At 60.1% G+C, this 24528-nt stretch overlaps 2 protein-coding genes across 4 annotated transcripts in view; one reads left to right on the forward strand and one right to left on the reverse strand.

Moving 5' to 3' along the window:
- Positions 1-52: 52 nt before the first annotated feature.
- CALML6 (calmodulin like 6) lies at positions 53-2151 on the reverse strand. Of its 2 annotated transcripts, XM_081796518.1 has the most exons (5): positions 1478-2151; positions 662-836; positions 408-552; positions 230-330; positions 53-157 (listed from the first exon to the last, which is right to left on the reverse strand). In XM_081796518.1, exons 1-5 carry the CDS (start codon positions 1478-1480, stop codon positions 111-113), a joined length of 471 nt encoding a protein of 156 aa, XP_081652644.1. In that variant the 5' UTR covers positions 1481-2151; the 3' UTR covers positions 53-110. The 2 variants fall into 2 exon arrangements, with proteins under 2 accessions (XP_081652644.1, XP_081652643.1); XM_081796517.1 differs by having other exon boundaries at positions 95-330.
- A 19603-nt stretch (positions 2152-21754) lies between these two features.
- Positions 21755-24528, forward strand: part of GNB1 (G protein subunit beta 1) — an 88954-nt gene continuing 86180 nt past the window's right edge. For both annotated transcript variants that reach the window (XM_081796520.1, XM_081796521.1), the window contains exon 1: positions 21755-22050. The gene's annotated coding sequence lies outside the window, so the exon portion shown is untranslated. The remainder of the gene's footprint in view (positions 22051-24528) is intronic.

Consider the following 24528-nt stretch of genomic DNA (forward strand, 5'->3'; position numbering starts at 1 on the left):
TGGCGGGGGGGGGGGGGGGGGGGGGGGGGGAGGCAGGCTGGGCCGCAGCGTGGGCCGCAGCAGGCAGTGGCCTTCTTCGGGCAGGCCTCCCGGGGCCATAGCACCTGCTCCTACTGGACCAGCTTGAAGGACTCTCCGGTCATCATGGCCACAAACTCTGGGAGCAGGAGGACAGGTCAGCCACCGGCCTGGCCCAGCCACCCAGCTCCCAGGCCCGTCCCCGACTCACCCTCATAGTCAATGGTTCCGTCTCCGTCCTTGTCAGCCTCCTTCATCATCTGCTCGGCCTCTACCTCATTGAGGGGCTCACCTGCATTCATGAGCACGTACCTGCGGGGCCCCCACACTGAGTGACAGCCCACAGCGTTCCGGCCCTCGCCCACCCCCTGCCCAGCCCCAGGCCCTACTTAAGCGTGTTCCAGTCGATGTAGCCCTTGCCCTCCTTGTCGAAGACACGGAAGGCTGCCCTCAGCTCGCCCTCCTGGTTCTGGGCCTTCTCCCAGTAAATCCCCATCAGGGCCAGGAAGCTGTCACAGTTGAAGAATCCTTTGTCTGCAGGGAGCAAGCAGAGGGCCAGGCCGCGTGAGGGCGGGCGGCTGCAGCCCTCCCTGCTCACGCTCGCGGGTGACCCCCAGCCGCCCTGCCCCCTGCCCGGCCTCACTGTCTCTGTCCACGTCCTTGGCCATGGAAGCCAGCTCGCTCTTGGTGGGGTTGATGCCCAGCAGGCTCATGAGCCTCTCCAGCTCCGCCGTCTTCACCTCCCCGTTGCCCTCCTCGTCGAACATCTCAAAGACCCCCTTGTACTCCTTGATCTGCTCGGCCGTCAGGCGCTCCGTCTACGGGGACAGCCGCCCGGCTTCACCAGGGCCCCCCTCTGCCCCCCCGTCCGAGGGAGCTCGGAGGCCCCGGCACATGTGGCACAAGGCACCCCGCCCCGTCCATCCGTCCGGCAACCCGTCGAGGCCTGTGGTTACAAAAGGAGGCCCCCGGCCCAGAGCGGCTTCCGGATAAGGCGGCACAAGCGACGGGTCTCAAGGAGGGAGCGGGAGTCCGCCAGGCAGGGTAGAGGGACGGGCACGAGGGGCAGAGACCAGGTGTGGGACACCGAGGCTCGGGCCAGCCACGGGAGGGAGGACCGGCTGCGCCAGGCCCAGTCTCTGGGACGAAGGCAGGGGACACCAGGTGAGACCGGGCGAAGGGCACCGTGGGGGAGCACGACACAGGTCAGGGTGGAGGACCCCAGCCTGTTGTGGCGTTTCCAGGGGTAGTCTAGCCCCCGACAGCCCTGCCTGTCACTGCCATCGCAGCCTTCAGAAAGGGCTGCTCTGTCCCGGCCCCCACTCCGCCCCTTCCCTCTAGCCCGTGCCAGTGCCCGGAGGCACTGACCCGTCCTCTCTCCCCCCGGGCCCTGCCCCCAGCTCCCGTTCCACCACCGGGAGCCCACCGTGGCTCCGCCAGGTGCCGGGACCAGGCTCACCATGTCTGTGGCTGGCTGGGAGAACACCTCTCGGTGGCACCAGATCTGCTGTGCACACAGTACGAGGTATGGGGTGTCGGCAGCGTTTTAGCTGGGCCCAGCTGCCTGGGGTCCCCAGGGTCCGGATTCCAAGAGCCTTGTATGGCCAGGAGATCCCGCAGCCCTATTTGGGGGCAGGTTTGGCCCCGACCCACAAAGCCCCTTTCCGGCCTGCCCTGGCCTGGGCATGCCCTCACCCCGAAGCTCCCCCTCGGATCCTAGGTCCCAGGTGAGGCCCCTGCCCCAGCCTCAGCCGTTCTGCCTCAGAACCCTCTCAGCCTGTCGTCGCTTCAGTTGTGAGGGTTCTTTTGGGATGCCCACCCTGGCCAGGTGACGCTCTCGTATCCCCGCGGGCCAGATGCTTCGCAGGCACTCTCTGAAGGCAGGTGGGGAGAACACACCAGGCCGGAGCGCCCCCCCCCCCACCCCTCGCAGAAGGGGCTGGGGGTCTGCAGCCCAGGGAGGAGACAGCTGGACATGGGATGGAGGCAAGAGGGGGTGGGACAGACGGGACCAGGGCGCTTCACCGGCTCCCGGGAGGCCAGACCAGGTTTCCTCTGCGCGGCCAGAGGCTATTCTGGGGTTTCTCCGAGAAACCTGACCTCCCTTCCACTCAGAACAGCAAAGCTGGCTCTCAGGGGAGCCTCGTGGCCAGGCTGTTCGGTGACAAGATGTCTCAGCGGCACACACACCTGCGTACGTGTGCTGAGCCCTCGCACACGCACCGTCACGTCCAGCGAGCGCCTCCCTGCTCCCCCCACCCACCGGCAGTGGGCACAGGGCTGGGAGGCTGGCAGGTGCTGGTCGGCGCCCCAGGAGCTGAGGGGCGCCTCCCGTCCCTGCCTCCGGCCCCCCTGCACCGGGGAGGGTCGCAGATGGGCTCCCACCTAATTGCCCCCGCCCCCCTGCACGGCCCCCGGAGTCACGTGGGCACACGCCTGCCTGACGGATCCGAGCAGGTGGGGTGCGCCCGGCCCCGCCCGCTCGGCTCTGGGCCTGACTGGGTATCCGAAGCCTCCGGGACTTACCCGCTGAGGCCCAGGCCAGCTGCTGAGGCCGCAAGATTTGTGCTGACGGACGGGATGGCTCCGGCGGGCACAAGACCAGCGGGCCTCGGGGACAGGGGCGCGGCAGAAGCTGGCCCCAGGTCTGGGGGCGTGGCCCGCCTCTGCCCTGGCTGCTTGCTCCGCCCGCTGGCTCCAGGCCTGGTGATGAGGAGGAAAGACTTTCCCACCCCTTCCCTCGAAGATGTCAAACTACAACAGGAGTCCGAAGTACGACAGCTCTTCCGTGACACTCGTCACATCTATGAGCCCAAACGACACGTGAGGAAGTCAGTGGGGACCGAGAGCGAGACCGGGTCGGGCGCCAGGAGCAGGACGGCCTGACGGCTGATTTCACGCTCTCGCCAGGGCCGCGGTGCCCAGAGTTGTCCAGACACTGGTGAGGTGTTGCCGTGAAGGGTTTTTTCATATATATTGATTGCAGTGGTGAAGCTAATGTAAAGTATCACTCGGAAAGGGAAACTGACATTCATTAAACATCTATCACAGACCACGATCTTTTTTTTTTTAATGTGTGGCAACCACACACCTACGCACAAGCACGCACATAAAAATTTCCATCCTGACCATTTGTGAGTGCACAGCTCAGGGGCATTGAAAATTGAGCACATTCACACTGCTGTGCAACCATCCCCACTGTCCATCTCCAGAACTTTCCATCTTCCCAAACTGAAACTCCCCGTTAAACACTAACCCCCCAGCCCCTGGCGCCCACCATCGACCGATCTCCATGGATCTGACTCCTGCAGGCCCTTCATATAAGTGGACTCATTCAGGATTTGTCCTTTCGGACGGGCTTGCTTCACAAAGCACGATGTCTTCAGGGTCCATCCATGCTGAAGCAGGTGCCAGCATTTCCTCCTTTTTAAGGTGGAATAACATTCCACTGGACAGAAAGAACACGAAGCTTTCCTAGGTGTGATTAACATTTAAATCAGCAGATGACCCTCGTCATGTGGGTGGGCCTCATCCGATCAGTTGAAGGCCTTAAGAGAAAAGACTGAGCTCCCCAGAGGAGGAGGGAATTCTGCTCCGGAGGGCCTCTGGGTTAGAGCTGCAACATCAGCTCCTTCCTGGGTCTCCAGCTGCACTCGCCAACCCCACAGTCGCCACAACTGGAGCCCATTCCTCAAAATAAATCACCCCTGTCCCTCACTTTCTCCCTGCCACCCACCCCTAGTGGTCTGTTTTTCTGGAGATCCCCGGCTGATACAGAAGGCCATCGAGGGCAGTGCGTTCCAAGAACCTGGGCACCTGTGCACGTGCCCCCGGGGCCATCCTCCGACCGCAGGGCACACGGTGTTTCCTCCAGGCAAGTCCGGAAGGGAGGCTCAGGCACCTGCAGGGAGCAGCTGAACTCACAGACTGAAAACCCAGGCCAGGTTGTGGTGAAAGACTGCATGTGCTTCCCCAGTGACCCCTTCCTGGAAGAGAGAGGCCCGTAGACTTCTCCGGGGTCCCCGGGGTCCTCCGGGGTCCCCGGTGGGAAGACGCCACGAGGCCCCCCACCCCTCCGGGGCAGCCTCAGGGGCGGACCAGCTGTGCCGCCGCGGGGCCCAGGTGGAGCCTCGGAAGGGGTTATCGCTCCCGAGTCCGCATGGCTGGCCTGAGGCTTCCTGCTGCACAGCCGACTTCCCGCACCCGATCCTGCCCCCTCCCTGCCTCTGGGACTGACCCCTGTGCGTAGCGTGAACGCAAACCCCATCCCGGGGTCGGCTTCCTGAGGGCCCACTCCGCAACTAGAAGGGGTATTGGAAATGGATTCCTCGCCGCCCGCCCGGCTGCAACGAGGTGCCGCTGGGGTCGGGCGCACACACGCCTCCCTAGTGGCCCACCCGCCCCAGCTGTCACTGTGGCGATCGGGCAGGATGGGCCAGAGACCAGGTGGCCGCTGCCCAGCCCCTGACCGTTGTCAGAACCTCGACAGGGAAAGCTGGGACCTCGCCGTGTGGGTGGAGGACATCCAGGTGGGTGTCCTTCGGAACATTCTGCCTCTGCAGGGTTTGCTCACCTCTCCCTGGGAAGAGCTGCACCCCCGCCCCCAGCCGAAATAGAATGCGGAGGCCTCATCATCCCCCCCCCCCCCTTGCCAATCCCCGGCAACATTTGTCCCCTTCAGGACATCCACCTCCGCTCCTGGCCACTGGGCTGACACCCAGGGTTAAATTGCAGCATAACCGGGCTGGGGATGAGCTGGGTCTGACAGCTCAAGGACAGCGGAGGATGAAGAGACTGATGGGCTGTGTTGGCAGGAGCCGGGGACACCGGCGGCCCCCGCGGCTCCGCTGAGGGGCCGGAGCACGAGCCAGGCAGGTGTGAGACCCTACACGTACCAAGGGTTCTCAAAGCCCCCTTCTTCTTGCGGCTCCTGCCTGAGGCTTCCTGAGCCAGCACAGGGCAGGCCACAGTCCGGAACCCACACGCTGCACGGTGCCTGCAGCCAGCCCACCGGCAACGGCGTGCACCCGTGACACGTCTCCCCTGGGTCCCAGTGTGCTGAGTACGGTTGCCCAGGAGTGCCCCCTCCCCACCCCCTCTTACCTCATACGCCCAAGAAAAATTCCGTGCCCTAGTCTTGAGTCTTTGTTTCAGGGTCCACAAGGGGAGCCTGGACCAGGGGAGTAAAAACAAGCCAGCCCCGGACCATCAACCGTGGCAGGTGGTCAGGAATGCAAGTGTAAGATCCCAGGCCTGTTCAGGAATGGCCAGCGCCGGCGACTGAGGTGAAAATGTGATGTGAGGGGTGTCTGGGCGGGGGGTGGTGCTCCGTCAGCTGAGCGGCTGACTTCGGCTCAGGTCATGATCTCGCGGTTCATGGGTTCGAGCCCCATGTCCGGCTCTGGGCTGACAGCTCTGAGCCTGGAGCCTGCTTCGGATTCTGTGTCTCCCTCTCTCTGCCCCACCCCTGTTTGTGTGCTCTCTCTCGCTCTCTCTCTCTCTCTCTCAAAAACAAACATTTTTTAAAAATTTGTTAATGTAATGTGAAACTTTAAGGTAACCGCTAAAATAATAGAAATAAGTTGCATCAAGTCCACATCTGTGGAGGGAAAAAAGAATAAAGAAAATGTAATGAACCTAACAAAATGCAGGACAGAAGACAGAAGCCTGAGAAAAGCAGCATAACTTGAAAGCAGAAAGTAATGTCATACAAGTAAACCAAGCCACCTGACAGAGCTCCCAGGGGCCAGGGCTGGAACAATGAGAGCAAGAAATGAGTCAAGCAGGATCGGATTATAACCGCATATATCCATTGTGCACGGAAGCGTGACACCAACAGACAGGAAGAAAATACCCACAAACCCCATCTCTGATGAGGGATTCGTGTCCAGAATACGTAAGGGATTCCTACAACTCGGGGCGCCTGGCTGGCTCAGTCGGCAGAGCATGTGACCCTTCCTCTCAGGGTCACGAGTTCAAGCCCCACATCGGGCATGGAGTCTACTTTAAGAAAATACGTTAAAAAAAAAAAAATTCCTACACCTCAACAACAACAGAAATAACCCAATTAAAAATGGGCAAAGGACTTGCATAGACATTTTTCCAACAGGAGATCCACACGTGGCAAAGAAGCACACGGAAAGCTCGCCGTCACTAATCATTAGGAAAATGCAACTCAAAACCACAGTGACTTATCCCTTCCCACCCAGTAGGATGGCTATTCTCAAAAAACAGAGAGCGACAAGGGTTAGGGAAGAGGCGGAGAGATCGGGACCCTGTGCGCAGACAGACGGTGGGAATGCGAAATGGCTGCGTGGAAAAGTCTGGCGAGTCCTCAGAAAAGTAGACGTAGGATGACCACGCGATCCACGTATGTACACAAGAGAACTTCGAGCAGGGGGATCCACGTCCGCCTGTGTTCATAGCGGCGTTATTCACGATACATAAAAGGTGGACACAACCCAAAGCACCCCAAGGGAGGGATGGATGGATGGATGGAGACACGAAACATAGCGTATGCATATGTGATAATAAAAATTATGCGTCAGCTCCACTGGGCTAAGGGCCCCCAGACAGCGGCGGAGCGGTATTTCTGGACGCGTCTGTGAGGGCGTCTCTGGAAGAGATAAGCGTTTGGTTCTGTAAGCTGACTGTCCTCGCCAAGCCGGGTGGGCCTCGTCCAGTCTGGTGAGGGCCCACACGGAACGAAAAAGACAGAGGAAGGGTGAGTTTGCTCTCTGCCTGCCTGGAACGTCCTGCCTCTCTGGCCTTCGGACTCAGACTGAATCACCACGGGCTCTCCCGGGTCTGCAGCCCGCAGAGGGCAGAGGGTGGGACGCCGTGGCCTGCACAGCTGCGTGGATCAGTTCCTGCGATCAGTGTCCTCAGCTCAGTGTGCGCGTGTGCGTGCACGTGCATGTGTGTGCGTGCACGTGTGTGCATGTGTGCGTGTGTGCATGTGAGTGCATGTGTGCGTGCGTGTGTGCGTGTCCTGTTTCTCTGGAGAACCCGCATAGAATGTACAATGGAATCATTCAGCCATAAAAAAGAAGATGCTGGCAGCTGCTACAACGTGGATGCACCTGGAAGACACTATACTCAGTGAAACAAGCCAGTCACAAAGGACAAATACTAAGAGAACATCCAGATGGCCAACAGACAAATGAAAAGATGCTCAACGTCATTAGTCATCAGGGAAATGCAAATCAAAACCACAATGAGATGTCACCTCACACCTGTCAGAACGGTAGAATCAAAAACACAGATGGGGCACCTGGGTGGCTCAGTGGGTCGAGCCTCTGACTTCAGCTCAGGTCGTGATCTCACGCTCATGAGTTCGTGCCCCGTGTCGGGCTCTGTGCTGTCAGTTCGGAGTCTGCAGCTGCTTCGGATTCTGTGTCTTGCCCTCTCTCTGTCCCTCCCCCACTCATGTTCTGTCTCTCTCTGTCTCTCAAAAAATGAATAAACGTTAAAAAAATTTTTTTAATATTTTACCACTACAATAAACATAAATATTGATGAGTCCATATTGGTATAAGTGATTCATAAATAAATGGGGGAGAAGAGCCACCTCTCCCGTACAGAATTCCAAATAATTCATGTAGTTATTCTAGCCTCACGGAGGGGGGGACACAACCCAGGCCCCAACAGTGACTTCCCTCCACAGAGTATGGAAACGGGGAACCAGGTGCTGCCCCCCTCAGGTGATCAAGGTCAACATGGCAGTCACTAGTCACCCCCAATATGATGTGGCGAGAGGGCACTGCACCCCCGCTGTGGTCCTCCTGAAACCCACACCCCCAGTCTAATCATGAGACAGCACCGGACAAATCCCAGGAGGGGCACATTCTACAAAGTGTCCTGACCAGCACTCTTGAAAACTGTCAAGGACATTAAAATAAAGAGAAAGTCTGAGAAACTGTCACAGCCCAGAGGAGCCCAAGGAGATGTGATGACTTCATGCGGGATGGGATCCTGGGACATAAGGAGGACGTTTGTTAAAAACCAAGGAAATCTGAATAAAGCAAGGACTTTAGTTAAGAATAGTATGTAAATACTGGTTGCTGGTGACAAAGTCAAACGTACCATGCTAGGGAGATAGTCCTATCATAGGTGTGAAGTGCGAAGTGCATGGGAACTCTGTACTCTCAGCAATTTTTCTGTAAATCTAAAACTGTTCTAAAAATAAAGTTTTTTTTTTTTAATGTTTATTTATTTTTGAGAGAGAGAGAGAGAGAGGAAGACACAGAATCCGAAGCAGGTTCCAGGCTCCCAGCTGTCAGCACAGAGCCCGCCGGGCGAGTGGCGGGGGGGGGGGGGGGGGGGGGGGGGGGGCTCGGACCCACAAACCATGAGATCATGACCTGAGCCGAAGTCTGACGCTTAACCGACTGAGCCACCCAGGCGCCCCCAAATAAAGTTTATTTTAAAAAATAAATCTAAAAAAAAAAAAATCTAAATACGTCAATAATCAAAAGAACTCATTTAAAACAATCGCCACATAAACCGAAGTCTGTCCGACTCGATAAAAACAGACCCCAGCTGCTTTCTGCTCACAGACACAACCTTCAGAGAGAGGTTGCAGGAAGGCGGGCAGGGCGGGTGGCTGCACCCAGGCTGCAGGGGCGGCAGCTCCCCTCCAGGGGGCGCGTCTGGGGCGGGGAGCCCCTCCGCACCCTGCGCTCCGCACGCGCGCTAAGTCTGCGGGCGCAGCCCCAGAGCATCCTTCCTCAGCAACCCCTGGGTCTGAACATCGCCCACTTATTGATCCACAAGGAAATCTCCACATTGGAGAGCGACAGCAATCTGACCGCTGCCTACCGAGATTCCGATTAATTTCGAAATCAAGACGAGAAGAAACAGCCAGAGGAGTGGCAGGGGGCTGTTTCTGCTAAGGGAGGGGGCGGGGGAGGGACACAAGTTTGTCTGCAACAAACCACCGCGGCCACGGCTGATCTCCTCCTGGAGAAGGCCAGACCCGGGGCCCAAAGCCCCCGCAAGGTCCGAGGCGGGGCTTCTCTTAGCCCAGGCCCGCCTCTCAGCAAGGCCCCGCCCCTTGCCCGTCACTCGGCGCAGGCCCCGCCCCAGACCGCACCCTGCCCCGTCACTCAGAGAAGGCCCCACCCCCGGCCCCAGGCCCGTCTCTCGGCGCTGGCCCCGCCCCCGGCCGCACCCTGTCCCGTCACTCGGCCTCAGCCCCGCCCCCGGTCCCGCCCCCGGCCCGTCACTCGGCCGGCCCTCGGCTCCCGCCCGGAAGCTGCGAGGCTGGCGGCGTCTCCACGCGTGGGCACCAGGCGGCGCTCGTGAGCCGTGCGGAGCCCGGCGGGCCGCGATTCCCCGCTAGAGGTCATTTAGGGTCTGGGGTCGGACGGCCCCGCGTTGGAACTGGGCCAAGGTCGCCGCCTAGGCCGCTGGTGCGCGCCGCTCTCTACCCCTCGTCTCAAAGTCTTGTCTTCAAAGCCTCGCTTTTGGATCCAATTGGCAGGAGAAAAATAGACATAAACATCCCTTTTCATTCACTCCTAAGGCGGACCCCACAGGCGGCGGGCCTTGGGGAAGGGCACAGGCTGTGGGAAAGTGGAGTCTTCGGCGGTCTTGGGCTGACCTCCGACCCGCATGTGCAGGCCCCCAGGTAAGCCCTTGAGCCAGGGGGACCACAGCCACACGCACACACGCCCCGCCCCGCCTTGGGCTCCCGGGACACGGCCTGGCTGCTGTGTGACCCTCCTGGCCGTCGGGGGGGGGCTCAGCTGGTGCCTGGAAGTCCTGTGCTCCCTACCCCTGCTCCTCCCACACCTCTGAGACTCTTCCTGCTCCGTCTTGTTTGCACGTGAACACACCAAGGACGTGGTGTCCAAAGCTAAAAGAGGTTTCAAATGCATCGAGAGCCTCTGGGGCACCTGGGTGGCTCAGCTGGTTGCGCACTGGCCTCTTGATCTCAGTTTGTGGGATCGGGCCCTGAGTTGGGCTCCGCGCTGAGTGTGGAGCCTGCCTGGGATTCTTTCTCCCCCTGCCCCTCCCTGCTCATGCTGTTTGCAAAATAAACTTTAAGAAACATATGTCGAAGGGGTGCCTGGGTGGCTCAGTGGGGTAAGCGTCCGATTCTTGACTTCGGCTCAGGTTATGATCTCACGGTTTGTGAGTCTGAGCCCTGCAACCAGCTCTGCGCGGACACTCGGAGTCTGCTTGGGGTTCTCTCTTTCCTTCCCTCTGCCCCTCCCCTACCTGTGCTCTCTCTCACAAAAATAACTAAATTTACAAAATAGAAATATGTGTATATGTGTGTACATATGTAAAGCCTCAGACTTCTGTCGCGGAGTCCCAGTCGGCCCAGCAGCCAGAGGGGGGCAGCGGCCTGAAGGTCTGCCCTGCACGGAGGGGAAACAGGTTCCAGGTAAAGCCCCTGGGGGTGTGGGGGGCGCTTAGCCTAAGGCAGCACCCATGGCCTGTGGGGCACCCCTGGCCCTGGCCTCAGTCGTGTTGCAGGTGGTGCCCAGTCGGGGGTGACCCACAGCCCCTCACCCTGCACCCTCTTCAAGGGCTTCCTCCCCATTGTCTCTCTCAGAAGTCTGGGCACCAAAGTGCCTACCCAAGGCCTGGGCCCCGGGGCCGCCAGGGGCTGCTGGAGGAGCAGTGGGGGGCAGGGGGGGGGTACAGACAGGCCCTTAGGAGTGGGATCCAGCAGACTGAGCCACTCCCCCCACCAGGGCACTCCAGAGCAGGTCTGGGCATGGGACTTGGGCAGATGCCCAGGGGAATATAGCAGGGCCCAGCAGGTCCCCGACACACGTCACAGTGAGAGCTCCAGGGCCCCTGGCACCAGGCAGCCGCCCCACGTGCCTAGCCACACCTGCTGATTTCCAAAACACCTGGTGCCTGCAGGCCCAGCCTCCCCGGGAGGGGCAGCCCAAGGGCCCGCGGTGCTCCTGACTCCTGTCAGCACCCCTGCTGCTTGAGGTCCCAGCCCCCCACTTCCTCTTCCACCTCCTCAGGCCCCAGGTCCCCCAGTCTCTGGCACCACTGCCCTTGCACACCATCTTCTCCAGGCCACGTGGCCCCAGGTCCCACCCTGCCTCTCCGCGCCCCTTCCAGGCAGGCCTTGCATCACCTCCCAGGCGTCCATGGGCTGGGCCTCAGGGACAGGATTCTTAACAAACAGCCTCAGGCGCCAGGAGTACTCCTGAGTTGAGCTGAGGCCAGCCACCCAGCCAGGCAGGACGGAGACCCTGAGGGCTGGGAGATGGGGGGGAGGGGGGGGAGGCAGCAGGGGCCCTGCAGAAGGGCAGTGTCCGTCCCCCTACCCCCTGCCTTCCCCAGAGCACATGGTGCCTGGCCTGAGTGTCACGTGCCCACTTGACTTGGAGCAGAGCCTAGTGGCCAAGAGCAAGCGGGGGACAGAAGAGTGTGGGGACCCAGTGACCCCCCTCCTTGCTGTTCCAGCCCACACCAAACTGCAGATAGCCTCATAGGCCCCCGCGCCCTCACCTTCGTTTCAGAAGATGGTTTGGGGTTCTGGCTGTTGGGGCTGCCCTTGGGTCCTTGTTAGAGGTCCCAGGGCAATTCTGTGGTCTCTACAGGCGGGACTCACGCACGGGGCAAGAGAGCAGCCTGTCAGAGAGAAGACTTGCTAGGCAGGCGGGGGGGACCGGGGTCACTGTCTCAGCCCCCAAGGTGAAGAAGGGAAAGGTGAGGGGCTGGTCCCCCTGCGGGTGCCGACTGGGAGGAAGGGGGCCCAGCGGGACCGAGTGCAGAGGGCCCTCCAGGGAACGAGACCCCACCCCGGCCTGTGCAGCCAGCAGCTGGTTTACTCAGGCCCCCCCAGGTTCTGCCCTGGGTAAGGAAGGGTCTCTGCCCCACAAGGACCAGTAAATGAGAACCATACTGCCGAGAAGCGCGGAGAAGGGCAGTGGTGTGGGCGTGGGGCAGGTTCTCGCACTGGGGGCTTGTGGGGGAGGGCCACCGGAGTGGAGGCAGGGTGACAGCAGCCCCGTCCCACCCCACCCCCTGGCTGTGCTCACACACGCGTCTCTTCCGGGCCAACTCGGGGACCCCGTAACCCCATGCTGATCCCTGCTTCCCTGGTCACGACACCCCTTCCTTCGTCTGCAAAGTCCCTACTTCTCCCTGGGGTGCTCTTCCTTCTCTCCCCTCTGCCCTTGAGGGGACACTGGCAGCCCAGAGACGTCCTTGGCTACGTACACTCCCCCTGGCCCTTCACCGCCCACCCCCCCACCCCCCGGCCCTCCGCGTCCCCCACACACCCACTTCTCCGCCCAACATCTGTAAGCATCTCGGGCTGGAAAGATCCAACACAGCACACTCTCCCCCTGCCCCATCAGACTGCCTCCGCCAGCGGCCCCTCCCCACCCGCCCAGCTCACCGCCCAGCTGCTCGGACACCCTGGCATCACCCCTGCCCCGTCCGTGCCCGGATTCCTGAACCGCCACAAGCCTCCTCACCTCAGAATTCGTGGCCCTGTCCGGCCTGCCCAGCCCATCGTGCTACCCTGCACGGGGCTCACCCCACCCTGAGGCAGCCAGAGGGGGCCCTGCCCCTGCTCAGACCCCCCAGTGGTTCCCACCACTGTCCGCCTCACCGCCACAGGCCTGAACGGAGCTGACCACCACCTCCGAATGGCAGAGATTCTAAGACACCACCCACAGCCTTCTCCTCTCTGAGTTTACCTTTTTTAAGGAGTAGCTGATAAATGCCAATGGCCTTTTTTTTTTCCCCAGAGAAAGAAAAGTAGTTCCTCGAATTCCTATGGCATTGCAAGGGACTCAAACTAGCCACAACAATCTTGAGAAAGAACAGAGTTGGAGAGTTGGAGGACTCACACTTCCTAATTTAAAATTTATACAGGGGCGCCCGGCTGGCTCAGTCCGTGGAGTGTGCAACTCCTAATCTTGGGGTCATGAATTCGAGCCCCGCGTTGGCCATAGAGATTACTTAAAATAAAATTAAATTGTCCACCTTGGCCTGTCCTGTGGGCCACGTGTTCCTGTGTCCTCCTCTTATTGGCCGTGGGTGAGCACCTGACCCGGGACGCGCCATTCTTGAGCTCCTGAAACATTTCTGGCATAAAACCCACAAATCAGAGCTTCGTTTGGGCCGCCTGGCTGGCTCGGTCGATGGACTGTGTGGCTGACTCTTCATCTCAGGGTTGTAAGTTCGAGCCCCACATTGGGTGTAGAGATTACTTAGGAATAAAGAAAAGGGGCCTCTGTGTGGCTCAGTTAAGCATCCAACTCTGGATTTCAGCTCAGGTCAATATCTCAGGGTCGTGAGATCAAGCCCCACATCAGGGTCCACACTGACAGCACGGATCCTCCTTGGGATTATCTCTCTGCCTCTCTCTGCCCCCCCCCCCCCTTTCTCTCTCTCAAAATAAATAAATAGGCTTTTAGAAAATTAAATAAATAAAAAATTAAATTCAAAAATCTCAAAATAAAAAAAGTATACAAAGCCACAGTGACTGGAACAGTGTAATATTGGCATAAAGACGGTCATTTAGACACGCGGGATGCGATGGGGAGCCCAGAAAGAAACCCCCACATGTATCGTCAATTGATTTTCAGCAAGGGTGCCAAGACCATTCAACAGGGAGGGGACAGTCTTCAACAGACGGTGCTGGGAACACTGGACGTCCACGTGCAAGAGAACGCAGTTGGACCCCTGCCTCACACCACACATGAAAACTATCTCCGAGTGGATCGGAGACCTAGATGTGAGAGTGAAAACTACAAAGCTCAGGGGCACCTGGGTGGCTCAGTCAGTTAAGTGTCCGACTTCAGCTCAGGTCATGATCTTGCAGTCTGTGAGTTTGAGCCCCATGTCGGTCTCACTGCTGTCAGTACAGAGCCCACTTCAGATCCTCTGCCCGCCTATCTCTCTGCCCCTCCCCTGCTCACGCTCTCTCTCTCTCAAAAATAAACATTAAAAATAAAATTATAAAATTCTTAGAAGAAAACACAGGAGTAAGTCTTCATCATCTTAGATTTGGCAATGGTTCCTTAGATGTGACACCAAAAACCACTATAACCAAGAAACAAAAAAGGAGAAAGAGATAAATTGGACTCTATTAGAATCAAAAACTTTTGTGTACCAAATGACACTACCAACAGAGTGAAAGTACAACAGAACAGGAGAAAATATTTGCAAATCATGTATCAGATAAGGGTCTAGTGTCCAGAATATGTAAAGAACTCTTACAACTCAACAACCACAATAAAAGTTCAAAAACAGGGAAAGCGGGACACCTGGGTGGCTCAGTCAGTTAAGCGTCCGACTTCGCCTGCAGCCACGATCTCGCAGTTCATGGGTTCGAGCCCCACGTCGGGCTCTGGGCCGACAGCTCCGAGCCCAGAGCCTGCTTCAGATTCTGTGTCTCTTTCTCTCTCTGCCCCTCCCCCTCTCGTGCTCTGTCTCTCTCTCTCTCTCAAAAATAAATAAACTTAAAAAAAAAAAAAAAAGGCAAAGATCTGGAAGAGACATTCCTCCAAAGAAGATATACACGTGGCCTCTAAGCACACAAAAAGATCGACAAAGAGTGGCAGCGGCCCAAATGCCCATCCGCCGATGGACGGATAAGCGGAGGGCGTTGTATCTCGGCCCTGGGTCTCTCAGCCACAGAAAGCTATGGAGCACTGACATCGTGGATGAACCTTGAGGGGATGGCATGGGAAGAGACTGCCTAAGGGGCACGAGGTTCCCTTCCGGGCTGATGGAAACATTCTGGAACGAGGTGACGGTTGCAACAGGAACGTGAGCACACTCGATGCCAATCAACTGCACACTCCGATAGGGCCTCACTGGTACACTTTGTGTTGTGTGTATCTTACCGATTTAAAACAAGAAGCCGGTGTGGCCGAGCCCTATGGGGGGGAGTGCCTGAGGGTGTCCCCGTCTGGTTGGGGGAGTAGGGGGTGCCCTGTGAGCAGGAAGTTCTTCGTGGAGACCGTGTGCCCTGGGCTGAGCCGGGGGTGGGGTGGGAACAGGGGCGCTCGGGCTGCGGTGCTGATCCCTGGCCCCTCTTGGGAGGGGCTGTGTTGGAGGGTCTTTTTGTTGGAGAGGACAGTCCTTCCAGGTCTGTGCCTGAGGACACGACAGGGGGCAACTGGGACGATAACCAGGATACAGGCCCAGGAGAAACGGCCATTCTCGCCGGGTGCCCCACTGTGTCCAAACCCAGGTGACACGAGGTGGCAGGTGTGGCCCGGCGGTCTGTGGATGACGTGGCTCGGGACGTGGCACGATTCGGTAGGTGATGGGGCGTGACAGACGGGATGCCTAGTGAGGGCGGAGATCTGGGGCTGTGTGACTTAGGGACCCGCATGCCCTTCCCTCTGTGCCGCTGTCCTGGCTCCGTCCTGCTTCCCCAGCTCCGGGAGAGGCTTCTCAGTGGCTGCCTGAGACAGGACGGTGGGTTCGGGAAGGCTTGGCAGGCACCCCAGGCGCTGGGCCGCCCACCCCTCCCCGCCGGCCTGCCGGGGCCACAGGTGCAAGCTGTTTACCGGGCAGGTGTTGGCGGAACTGAGTCCCGGGGCACCATCCACGGGGAGGTGAATCCCCAGACGGACACGGTGCCCCTCCCCCCGCAGGGCACCGGCAGTGGCAGGTCGGGGGGACTGGAGACCAGCCCCCCTCCCATTTCCCCGGACAGGTCCCTGTGATTACCCCACCACATCCCCATCAGTCCCTGCTCGTGTCTGCGGCAGAAACTAGGAGACGGGGTGGTGCACAGGCTGCCCCCGCTCTGGGGGAGGGGTGCCACGCCCGGGCTCAGGCCAGTCACCCTGCACGGACCTGCAGCCCACCAAGCCGGTGCGGCCTATGCTGGTATGGGCAACACTGGGGCTGTGTCCCCACCGCCTGGCCTCAGGGACCCCCCCCTCCGAGCATCCTCAGGCCTGTTGTGGCACCTCAAGACAGGAGGCTCGGCCAGGCCAGGGCCGAGGGGGGTGCCCGGAGTCCCAAGGCCTAGCTGAGGCAGCGGCCGCCCCCAGCCCCCCACCCGGCAGGTCCCCTCTGCCAGACCCCATCCATTCTGGGCATCGTGCCTCCCTGGCCTCCCCTCTTTCACCTGATCGTGGGCGTGAGGGTCTGGGTACGCCCCCTCGGACCCCTGGCTCTTCCTAAGTCTGCATCACCCTTTCTTGGTCTCTGGTGAGTGCTCCCAGCCCTGGCCCAGGATGCCCCGGGTCATTGCTGGCAGCTACGTTCCAGGGCTGGGCAGGTGATGGCCTAGATGTGGGGAACAGCTGTGGCCTCCCCGACAAGGGAGCCACCCAGGCCAGGACTGGAAATGGGGCCGGGGTGGGTGGGAGCACGGACTGTCCCCTGGGGCGCCCTTGATGCCCCTTGCCCCAGAAAACCCCAGAGGCTGCTTCGGGGTTGGGGGCACAGCAGCCAAGGAAGGTGGGCTCTGTTCCCAGTAGTCAGTTCCAGGACGGAGCAGGCCAGGGGCTGGGGCAGACGGGCCTCAGCCAGGAGGAGCCGGGAACTGGGGCCTCTGCAGGCCTTGAACTCGACAGAGGCTTCCTTTTCCTCTATGAGTAGCTCAACTGTTGCCCAAACCCTGCTTTTGGCTAGGAAGCAGGTAAGGACCCCTGTGTTTGTCTCCGTCCAGAAGCCCTCCTCCTCCTGGTGACAGCACCTGCCTTTGCTCTGGGTGCTGGGTGGTGTCCCAACAGGGGCACAAGCTGTGACCCCTCCATTCCCTGCCTCCAGGGCCGCATGAATGTGACTGGGGCCCTTCAGAGCCTTCCTGGGGTCAACATACAGATATCTCAGTCTTGGGAGCCCTGTGGCTGCTAAGCTGGAGACATAGGAAGACACGCCCTAGCAGACACAGTCTCTCTCAGGCAGAGAGAGAAAAGGAGGCGCCAGAACTGGGGAAGCAGAACCAGGAGGGGAGCCCCAACAGCCTGACCGAGCGCCTGGATCCATGTATATCTGAAGCCCGGACATCTGCTCATAGACTCGTCCCCTGAGCGAGTCAATCGCCTCTTTTCACATAAACTGGTTTAAGCTTCTGTGACTTGCTACCCTGAGCCCGATTGACCCCACTGGCACGTGGACACTTAGTGCACATCTGTGGGGACACACGTTTCTGGGGTACACGTGGGGGATACTGCTGTCCTTGATAATAGCCACATTTTTCTCTATTAGAGGGGTTTGTATTTTCAACCCAAGGTGTCTCGCTCCACAAACGACACGGAAAGCCTCTGTCTGGGCTCACCTGTGGCATCCAGAGCCACCGGACGGAGCCAGGCTCCCCAGCTGTGCTAGCACAGGTCTGCCATCTGCAGTGAGACCAGACGTGCCATCACACAGAGCCCCACGGAGGAAGAAGGGCCCTCTTGTTACCAGCGCCCCGGGAAGGCTGCTCCCGCGAACACCGGAGCTGAGCACCGCCCCCACGGGCTCAACCCACTCGGGACGGCGCCCTCTGGGAGTGGCGAGGATGCCACCTGGACCTTCCCTCGGATGATGTCTGCTCCAAATCTTAGGGGAGACATGTCTTGTGTTTGCCGCCCCCCTCACTTGGCACTTCCTGATTCCCCACTACCCCCTCAAGTTTGGGGGGCCCCCATGAGGGATGTCTCATCTGTGACCAAAGGCAGGTGACCGGGAGGATCATGGGCTTGGAGGGCAGGTCACAAGAGGCATGGTAGGGGACTTGGGGATAAGGGACAGACCTGGGAGAGTGAGGGGGAGGGTCTGCCGGCAGCTGGGCCAAGTAGCCAGCACCCTCCCCAAGGCCGACAAGGCACACTCTGCCCCTGCCGGCCCCGGCCTTGACCTTCTCTTGGGCTCTGAAGCTGTGCACCCCTCCCACCCCTGCACCTCCACGGGCTTTGCTTCAGCTGACAGTCACCTTTTTGCTCTCCCTGTGTCCCTCCCGGCAGCCCCTGCGGGCACCCGTATCACGGTGGACCCGTGGTCAGGGACATGGGTCTTCTTGGCACCCGTGGGCCCTTGGGAAGTGTCTGCCGAGAGAAGGAAGGAGGGGCGGGCTTCCTCACTCTCCTGACCCTGTTCTGTCACCAGACCCTGCCGCTGGCAGCCTGCAAACTAATTAGGGCTTCTTCTGGATTACCTACATTTTGCACCTCGCCCTGTCTTCCTTGTCCCAGTCCTGTCCTTTGGGGCCAGGGGCCAGGGTCAGGCTCTGGCTCACCTGCCTGAAGGGAAGACAGGATGGCTTTGTGATAGAGGCACAGACGGTGCTCTGCGGGAAGGGAGCTCCGGAGACCCTTCGAAGCCAGGCTCGGAGCGTGGCCCCTGGGCTTGGGTCCGGGTCACGTGCACAGATTGTGTGAAGAATTCAGATTTAAAAAGACCTACTTTCCGGTCAGACAACTTCCTGCTACAGAGCAGATGGGGCGGGGGCATCCGAACAACGCATTTGCACACCCCAGGTTTTCAGTGAAGGCCGGGCACCGAGCCAGGCACCAGGCCAACCGCTTTCACCCTCGGGCCCTGCTCAGCCCTGCAGCCCCGGGACGGCCCTGCCCAGGGCCGGGTGCAGCGGACGGGTGTGGCTACGGACTCAGGACTTCAGGCTGATCTCTAAGCCACTTATCTAGGGAAGGAGGGAGTGTCACCAGGAAATCAGGAGAAGCCTAAGTTCTTGGCCAGCTGAGCACAAATTCTCCAGGCAGTGGCAGCGGGTCCACCGTGAGCCCTGATTTATGCCCCACTGAGGAGGGCGCTGGCAGCAGATGAGGGCCCTAACTGCAGAAGGCCGGGGCAGGGGGGTGGAGGGGAGGGAGGGAGGGCAGCTCCCCAGAGCGTGCTTCCTGCCCTCAAGGTCCAAAGGGCTCTGGCTGGAAGCTAGAAGCTCCAGGGCTCCTGATAGCTGACCAGGGCGGGTGTCCCTCTGCTCCCTGGGGACTAGAGCTGGGAGAAGAGCCCCGGCCCCCGTGGCTTGTGTATTTTGAAGGGGAATGAGGCCCTGGGCTGTGCAGGGGACCTGGAAATGAGGACCCAGGGTTCTCTCCTCCTTTCCTCCTGCCTCCCCCTCAACTTTGCCATCACGTTCATCCATAAACACACAAAGGAGGATTCCGGGCCTGGGCCCCAGGTCAAATTCCAGGGAAGGGCTTGCCCTACCCCACAGACCTAAGGTTAGCTGGGGCTCCAAACCCTCAGATGGCTGGTGTAGGCACTGGCCTGGTGTCTTCGTGTGTGGCCTTGTTCTGTGGCCTTGGTGTACCCGGGGACGGGCCCAATCGGGTCTGTGGTGGCCTGTGGGATAGGAGAGTCAGGCCTGCAGCCTGGTGCCCACCATGCACCTTGGGCAGGCATGAAGGGATCCCGGCTGGTGAGGTGGGCGTTCTGAGGGTCCCCCAGGCCCCCTCCCATCCCCACAGGAGTACTCGGGTCTTCACAGAGACCACTCACCCCCTTGCCCATTTCCTTCTGCTCTGCTGCTGGCCCTGCCCCCCCCACCCCCTTCCTCCTTCTCCTCCTCCTTTCCCCCTCCTTTCTTGCCTCATTTTCCTCTTCTCCCTCCACATTTCCACTTCTCTAAGTCCTGGACCTAGGTGGGCACTGACAGCTGGCGTCAGACCTGCTGGATTCAGAGGAATGTCACTGACCCTGAGTCTGCGGCCTTGGGTCCATTGCTTCTGGGACGCACCTGCCAACGCCCAGGACACTCATCTTTCCGACTACGCATCATGCACCTCTCCTCTGGAGCAGTGGGCAATGCCACAGAGTCCCCAGGCCTTGTCCTGGACACAGTGACCATTCGGTTCCAACCTTGCCCACTCCCCTGCCATCTGGTCCTCATGCTGAGTCTTGTCCGTCTCATTCAGATCACAGAGCATCACCCACACACCTTGCACCCATCCCATAAATGTTCCCCGAGGACCCACTGTGCACCTCATGCCCTACTTGTCAGGTAGAACAGCGGGCAAGGGACTCAGTGCCATCTCCAGCCGGGGAGATGGGCAAGGAGAAAGCAGCCCACAAACGAACCATGTGAGGTCTCAGGAATGAGAGCTCTGAAGAGAAATGTAGCCAACGAGCCACTGGGGCAGAGACCGGGGAGACCTCTCTGTGGAGGTGACGGGAGGTTATGGGGGAGACCCTCCGGGGCAGATGGAGTCACAGGGGCAAAAGGCCAGAGGGTAGATGTGGTGATCTGTGTGTTTAAGGAGCAGAGAGGGGTCAGAGTGCAGGACAGCAAGGGCAGAGGAACCTGGACATTGTGGGAGGGGCAATGGGAACTGTCATGTCTGCTGAGCAAGGTGGACATCCCTGCTGCCGTGGGGACTGTGGTGACCTAGAGGAGGTCAGAGCCCGTGTGGGGTGAGGAGGGTGGCGGCAATCACGGGAGATTGGTTATATTGGGGGGGGTACTTTGTGTGTGTGCGTGTACATGTATGCTTGTGCATATATACACTCCTCAGCTCCTGCTGCTGAAGCAATGGTACTCCGGTAACAGTGAGTACACCTGCAGCCCTGATCCTGGCTTCTAAGCACCACTCCCCACTAAAAGGAACCAGGACTTCTCGCAGAAATGGCTGAGCTCAGGGCTGGGCAGGGAGGGTCTAAATTGAACCGGGAATATCCTGTGCCAGGAGAGGAGAAGGGCTCTAGGAATGATGGGGACATGCTTGAATGCTGATAGGAAGGCCCCACAGAGTGGGAGGGGGCGGGACCACCAATGCAGCCCACACCTGGGTGGGAAGGTATGGGCTCCCTGCTGGAAGGATTCCACACAGGCTGGGAGGAGCAGAGGCCTACATCTGGCCTGGGTTGATTAGGGTCAGGGACTGCAGGCTCTGAAGGGAGGAAGGCAGTGGGTGCGTGGTTGTTGCAACCCGGGAGCCAGGGGTCAGCTGGAAAGAAAGAAGTGGTGGTGGGGGACTATTCCACTGACTTTCCTGGGGGTGTCTACAGGCTGCGCACATATGACCCATGTCCTCCTCCTACCTGACCCCACCTGAGGGGCTTCATTTCTCAGCGGCCTTCGCGGAGGTCGGCCATGCGTTTCCCTCCCGACACTCTTCGGTGGTCACACGTCCCTGCCCAGGCAGCCATTCCCAAGAGAAGTGCCTTGGGCTTGACCTCCCGAGGCCACACTGCTCACACCTGCCCAAGCTCCCATGAGCCCCAGGACTGGCCCCGTCCACCGGGTGGCGGGCGTCCACTCCTGGGTGAGCAGAGGCTGGGCGTCTGCGGAGGCGGACCCGGTCGAGCAGGGGTCCCTCTGGGATTTGGTCAGCTCGGTTGCACGCCCAGGCCTGAGGGCCGGCTTGGGTTGGGTGTGTGCACATGTGGGTACCCGTGCAGAGTGCAGATGTGGGGTGCCGAATAAAGAGTGCAAGTGCAGGGTACTGAATGCAGGGTGCAGGATGCCAGGCGGGAGTACTCGGCACGTGTGCGGGATGCGCGTATGGGACACGGGTGTGGGGTCGAGTCAGTCCCCACCTCTGGTCCTGCGGCCTCCACTCACATCCACTTGGCGGGGAAGCGAGCGGGTCGGCCCAGGCTAGCTCAGGGCTCCCCGCGCAGTCCCTGGGCCACCAGCGAGGCTGGTGCCTGGGCCACCAGGGCTGGGGGGCCTTCCGGAGCCCGTTCTCCTACGGCCAGCGCGGCCCCTTTAAGCCGCTCGCGCACGCTCCCGGGGTGGGCGCAGGGAGGAAGCGCGCGAGCGTGCGCGCGCCGGGGCCGCGGCCGGGCCGTGCGTGCGCGCGCGACGTGCGCGGTGACGCGGCGTGGGGTTTCCCGAGGCTGCGGGCAGGGGCCGCCGCGCCCATCCCGATGGCTGGAGGCGTCTGAGGGGCGGACGGAGGCGGCGGCGGAGTGGGAGCGGGAGCGGGAGCGGGAGCGGGCGCGGGCGCGGGAGTGGAACAGCCGCCGCGGGACCGGACCGAGCCTCGCCGGCGCACCTGCCCGCAGCGCCCGCGGAGCGGCCCGAGCGCGACCACCTCCAGAGCGGCGGCCGAGGCGGCTGAGGCGGCTGAGGCGGCTGAGGCGGCTGAGGCGGCGGGGCGCGGGCGCGTCAGGCGGGACGAGGTGAGCGCGGCAGCCCCTGCCCCGCGACCCGGGCCACGGCCCCTCCCCACAGTCGCCTGCCAGGAGCCGCCCCGCCCCCACCCCGCCGCGGGGCCGCGTCTTCCTGCCCCGCCCGGGTGGGGTCGCGGGCCGGGAGCGGGCGGGGACCCTGCGGGCTTCGGCTGGGGCCGGGGTCTGGGCGGTGGTCCGGTGGCCCAGGTCCGGGGTTCGGGATGTGCGGCCGGGGTCTGGGCTCTCTGGCCGGGATCAGGGTCCGGATTTCGGGCCCTGGGGCCAGGGTCGGAGGGGCTGGAGGCTAGGGGTCTTGGGGCGGGGGCTTGGGACCCTGAGGCCAGGTCTGCGATCCGCGTTCTGCGGGGTCCGGGTTCCAAGCCCGCGGTCCTGGGTTCTCGGTCTGGGGTCCCGGGTCGGGGTCCGCCGACCTGGGTCCTGAGTCGCGGTCCGCGGTCTGGGACCCGGAGTCCGGGGTCCTGGGTCGGGGTCCGCGGTCCGATCCGGCCCGATCTCACGGGGGGGGGCTGTGCGCCGGAGGCTGGCCGGGGAGGAGGTGCGCTGGGCCGGGGTCTGCAGGCCGGCCGGGTCGGGGCCGCGAGAACAAAGGGAGCGGCGGGGTTCTGCAGGGGGTCGAGGTGCTCGTCCCTTGCCTCGGGGAAACGCTGTTTTAAATACACCTTTTCTGGGGACTTTGAAGTTGGTGCTTGCTGGTGACACGATGAAGAAAGGGGGGCAGTGAAATGAGGAAGCTGAGGCCCGGCCGGCGGCTGCCCGCGGGTGGCAGTTCGGGGTGGATTTAAGGCAGAAACAAAGAGCTGTGCCGGGAGGACCGAACGGTGCGATCCTCGGCTATTTTCGTTTTTACCGAAAAGTGGGAGGCAGCCCCGTCGCGAGCCCGTCGTCGTTTTCCCCTCGCCGGGCGCGGAGCCCGCGGGGCGGGGCGGGGCGGGGGGCCCGGGAGGCCGGGCGGCGGCGGCCCCCCGCGGCGGGGCCGGGTCGGGGTCCGCGCGCCCCCGCGCCCCCGCGCCGAATGAATGGCTCGGGCCAGGCCCCGCTACAAGATGGCGCGTCGCCGCGGCTGCCATTGTCAGCCGCCGCGCGCTCCCGGCCTCCTGCGCCCCGATTGTGCTTTGGGCCCCATTTACATTATTTAGAAGGGCCAGGGTGGGAGGGAGGGAGGAAGTGACCCCGGGCTGCGCGTCGCCCTTCGTCCTGCGAGCTTTTCGGTGGCAGCGGTGGGGGTGGGGGAGGAGTTGAGCTGAAAATTCCACCCGGGTGGTGGCTGAGCCATTGGACTTTTGAAGACACCCCCCCCCCCCCCGTATTTTTCCTTGCGAATTATGTTAGGTTCAGAAGGTATCGAAGCGTGTCTTAAGTCCTTTAAATTACATAGTTAGCATACGGAAGTAGTACTGGCTGTATCTACTTAATTCCTCTTTGTGGAAGCTTTTTAGTTTGGATTGTGAGATTGCATTTACTGAAGAAAAACAGCGATGTATGAATTTTTATGTTGGGAAGGGAAGTTACTGGACATCGACAGCTACAGAATTCATGACTGAATTTGTGTGTCAACGATGTAGACCTCTTAAACTGTGGTTTTAGTTGGGGGGTGTCTTTTGTGTGTGTTTTCGTTTTACAATCCATCTGATAACAGCGATCTCAATATTTGATGATTAAGCAGCTGCTTATGAGATTGATTATTAACTAAGAAAACGTCTAGATTATTTTTATGATTACCAAATAAATGGAAGTGGTATTAGCTCTGTAAGAATTTCCTTTTAAGTCTAGACAGTGGGTAAGGTCTTTAGAGTGTTAGCAGTAAGATTTTTACGTGAATTCTTTGCTTTTGAATTTGAAGCTTTAATCTTTTTTGGAGGTAGAGAAGTAAGGTCTTAGTCTGAATTGTGCTAAGGTAGATAGAGTCTATTCTAGATTCTTCCGGAAGGTATATATTGCAACAAGAAAGTGAATAGGCAGTTCCTTTTTTGCTTCCTTACTAATATTGGGCGTGTGGGTGGGGACAGAGTTGGTGCCACCAACATGGAAACAGTCTGAGAACCTCCACACAGCACAATTGGATGGTGGCTCTCGGCTTGACTGAACTCTCCAGCGACTAGAGTTGGCCAGAAATGGAGAGCAACTGGGATGGTCCTTTAGAGGCCAACTCGTCAGACCCTGTAGGGGGTGGGGGGTGGGGGGTTGGGGGTGAGGCCTCCAGTCTTTGGTGGCTGTGAGGCCCGACTGCAAGGAGGTTAGTGCTCCCCGCCCCACAGGCATTGTAAGTGCTACAAGGTTTTCTTAGTGAGAATTTGGGAAAGCAAAGTTAAGTTTTGTGACCGTGCCTGTGGCTTATTCCCATTTCTTTCTGCTGGGGAACCAGTGTTAGGGCTACATTTCATCTGCTGGAACGAATGTGTATGGAGGAGATCGTTCCTGCAGTTTTGACTCAGAACTGACACTTTCTTAAATGAACACACCTATCAG

Source organism: Panthera onca, chromosome C1, assembly GCF_046562875.1.
Source record: "Panthera onca isolate mPanOnc1 chromosome C1, mPanOnc1 haplotype 2, whole genome shotgun sequence".
NCBI lineage: Eukaryota > Metazoa > Chordata > Mammalia > Carnivora > Felidae > Panthera > Panthera onca.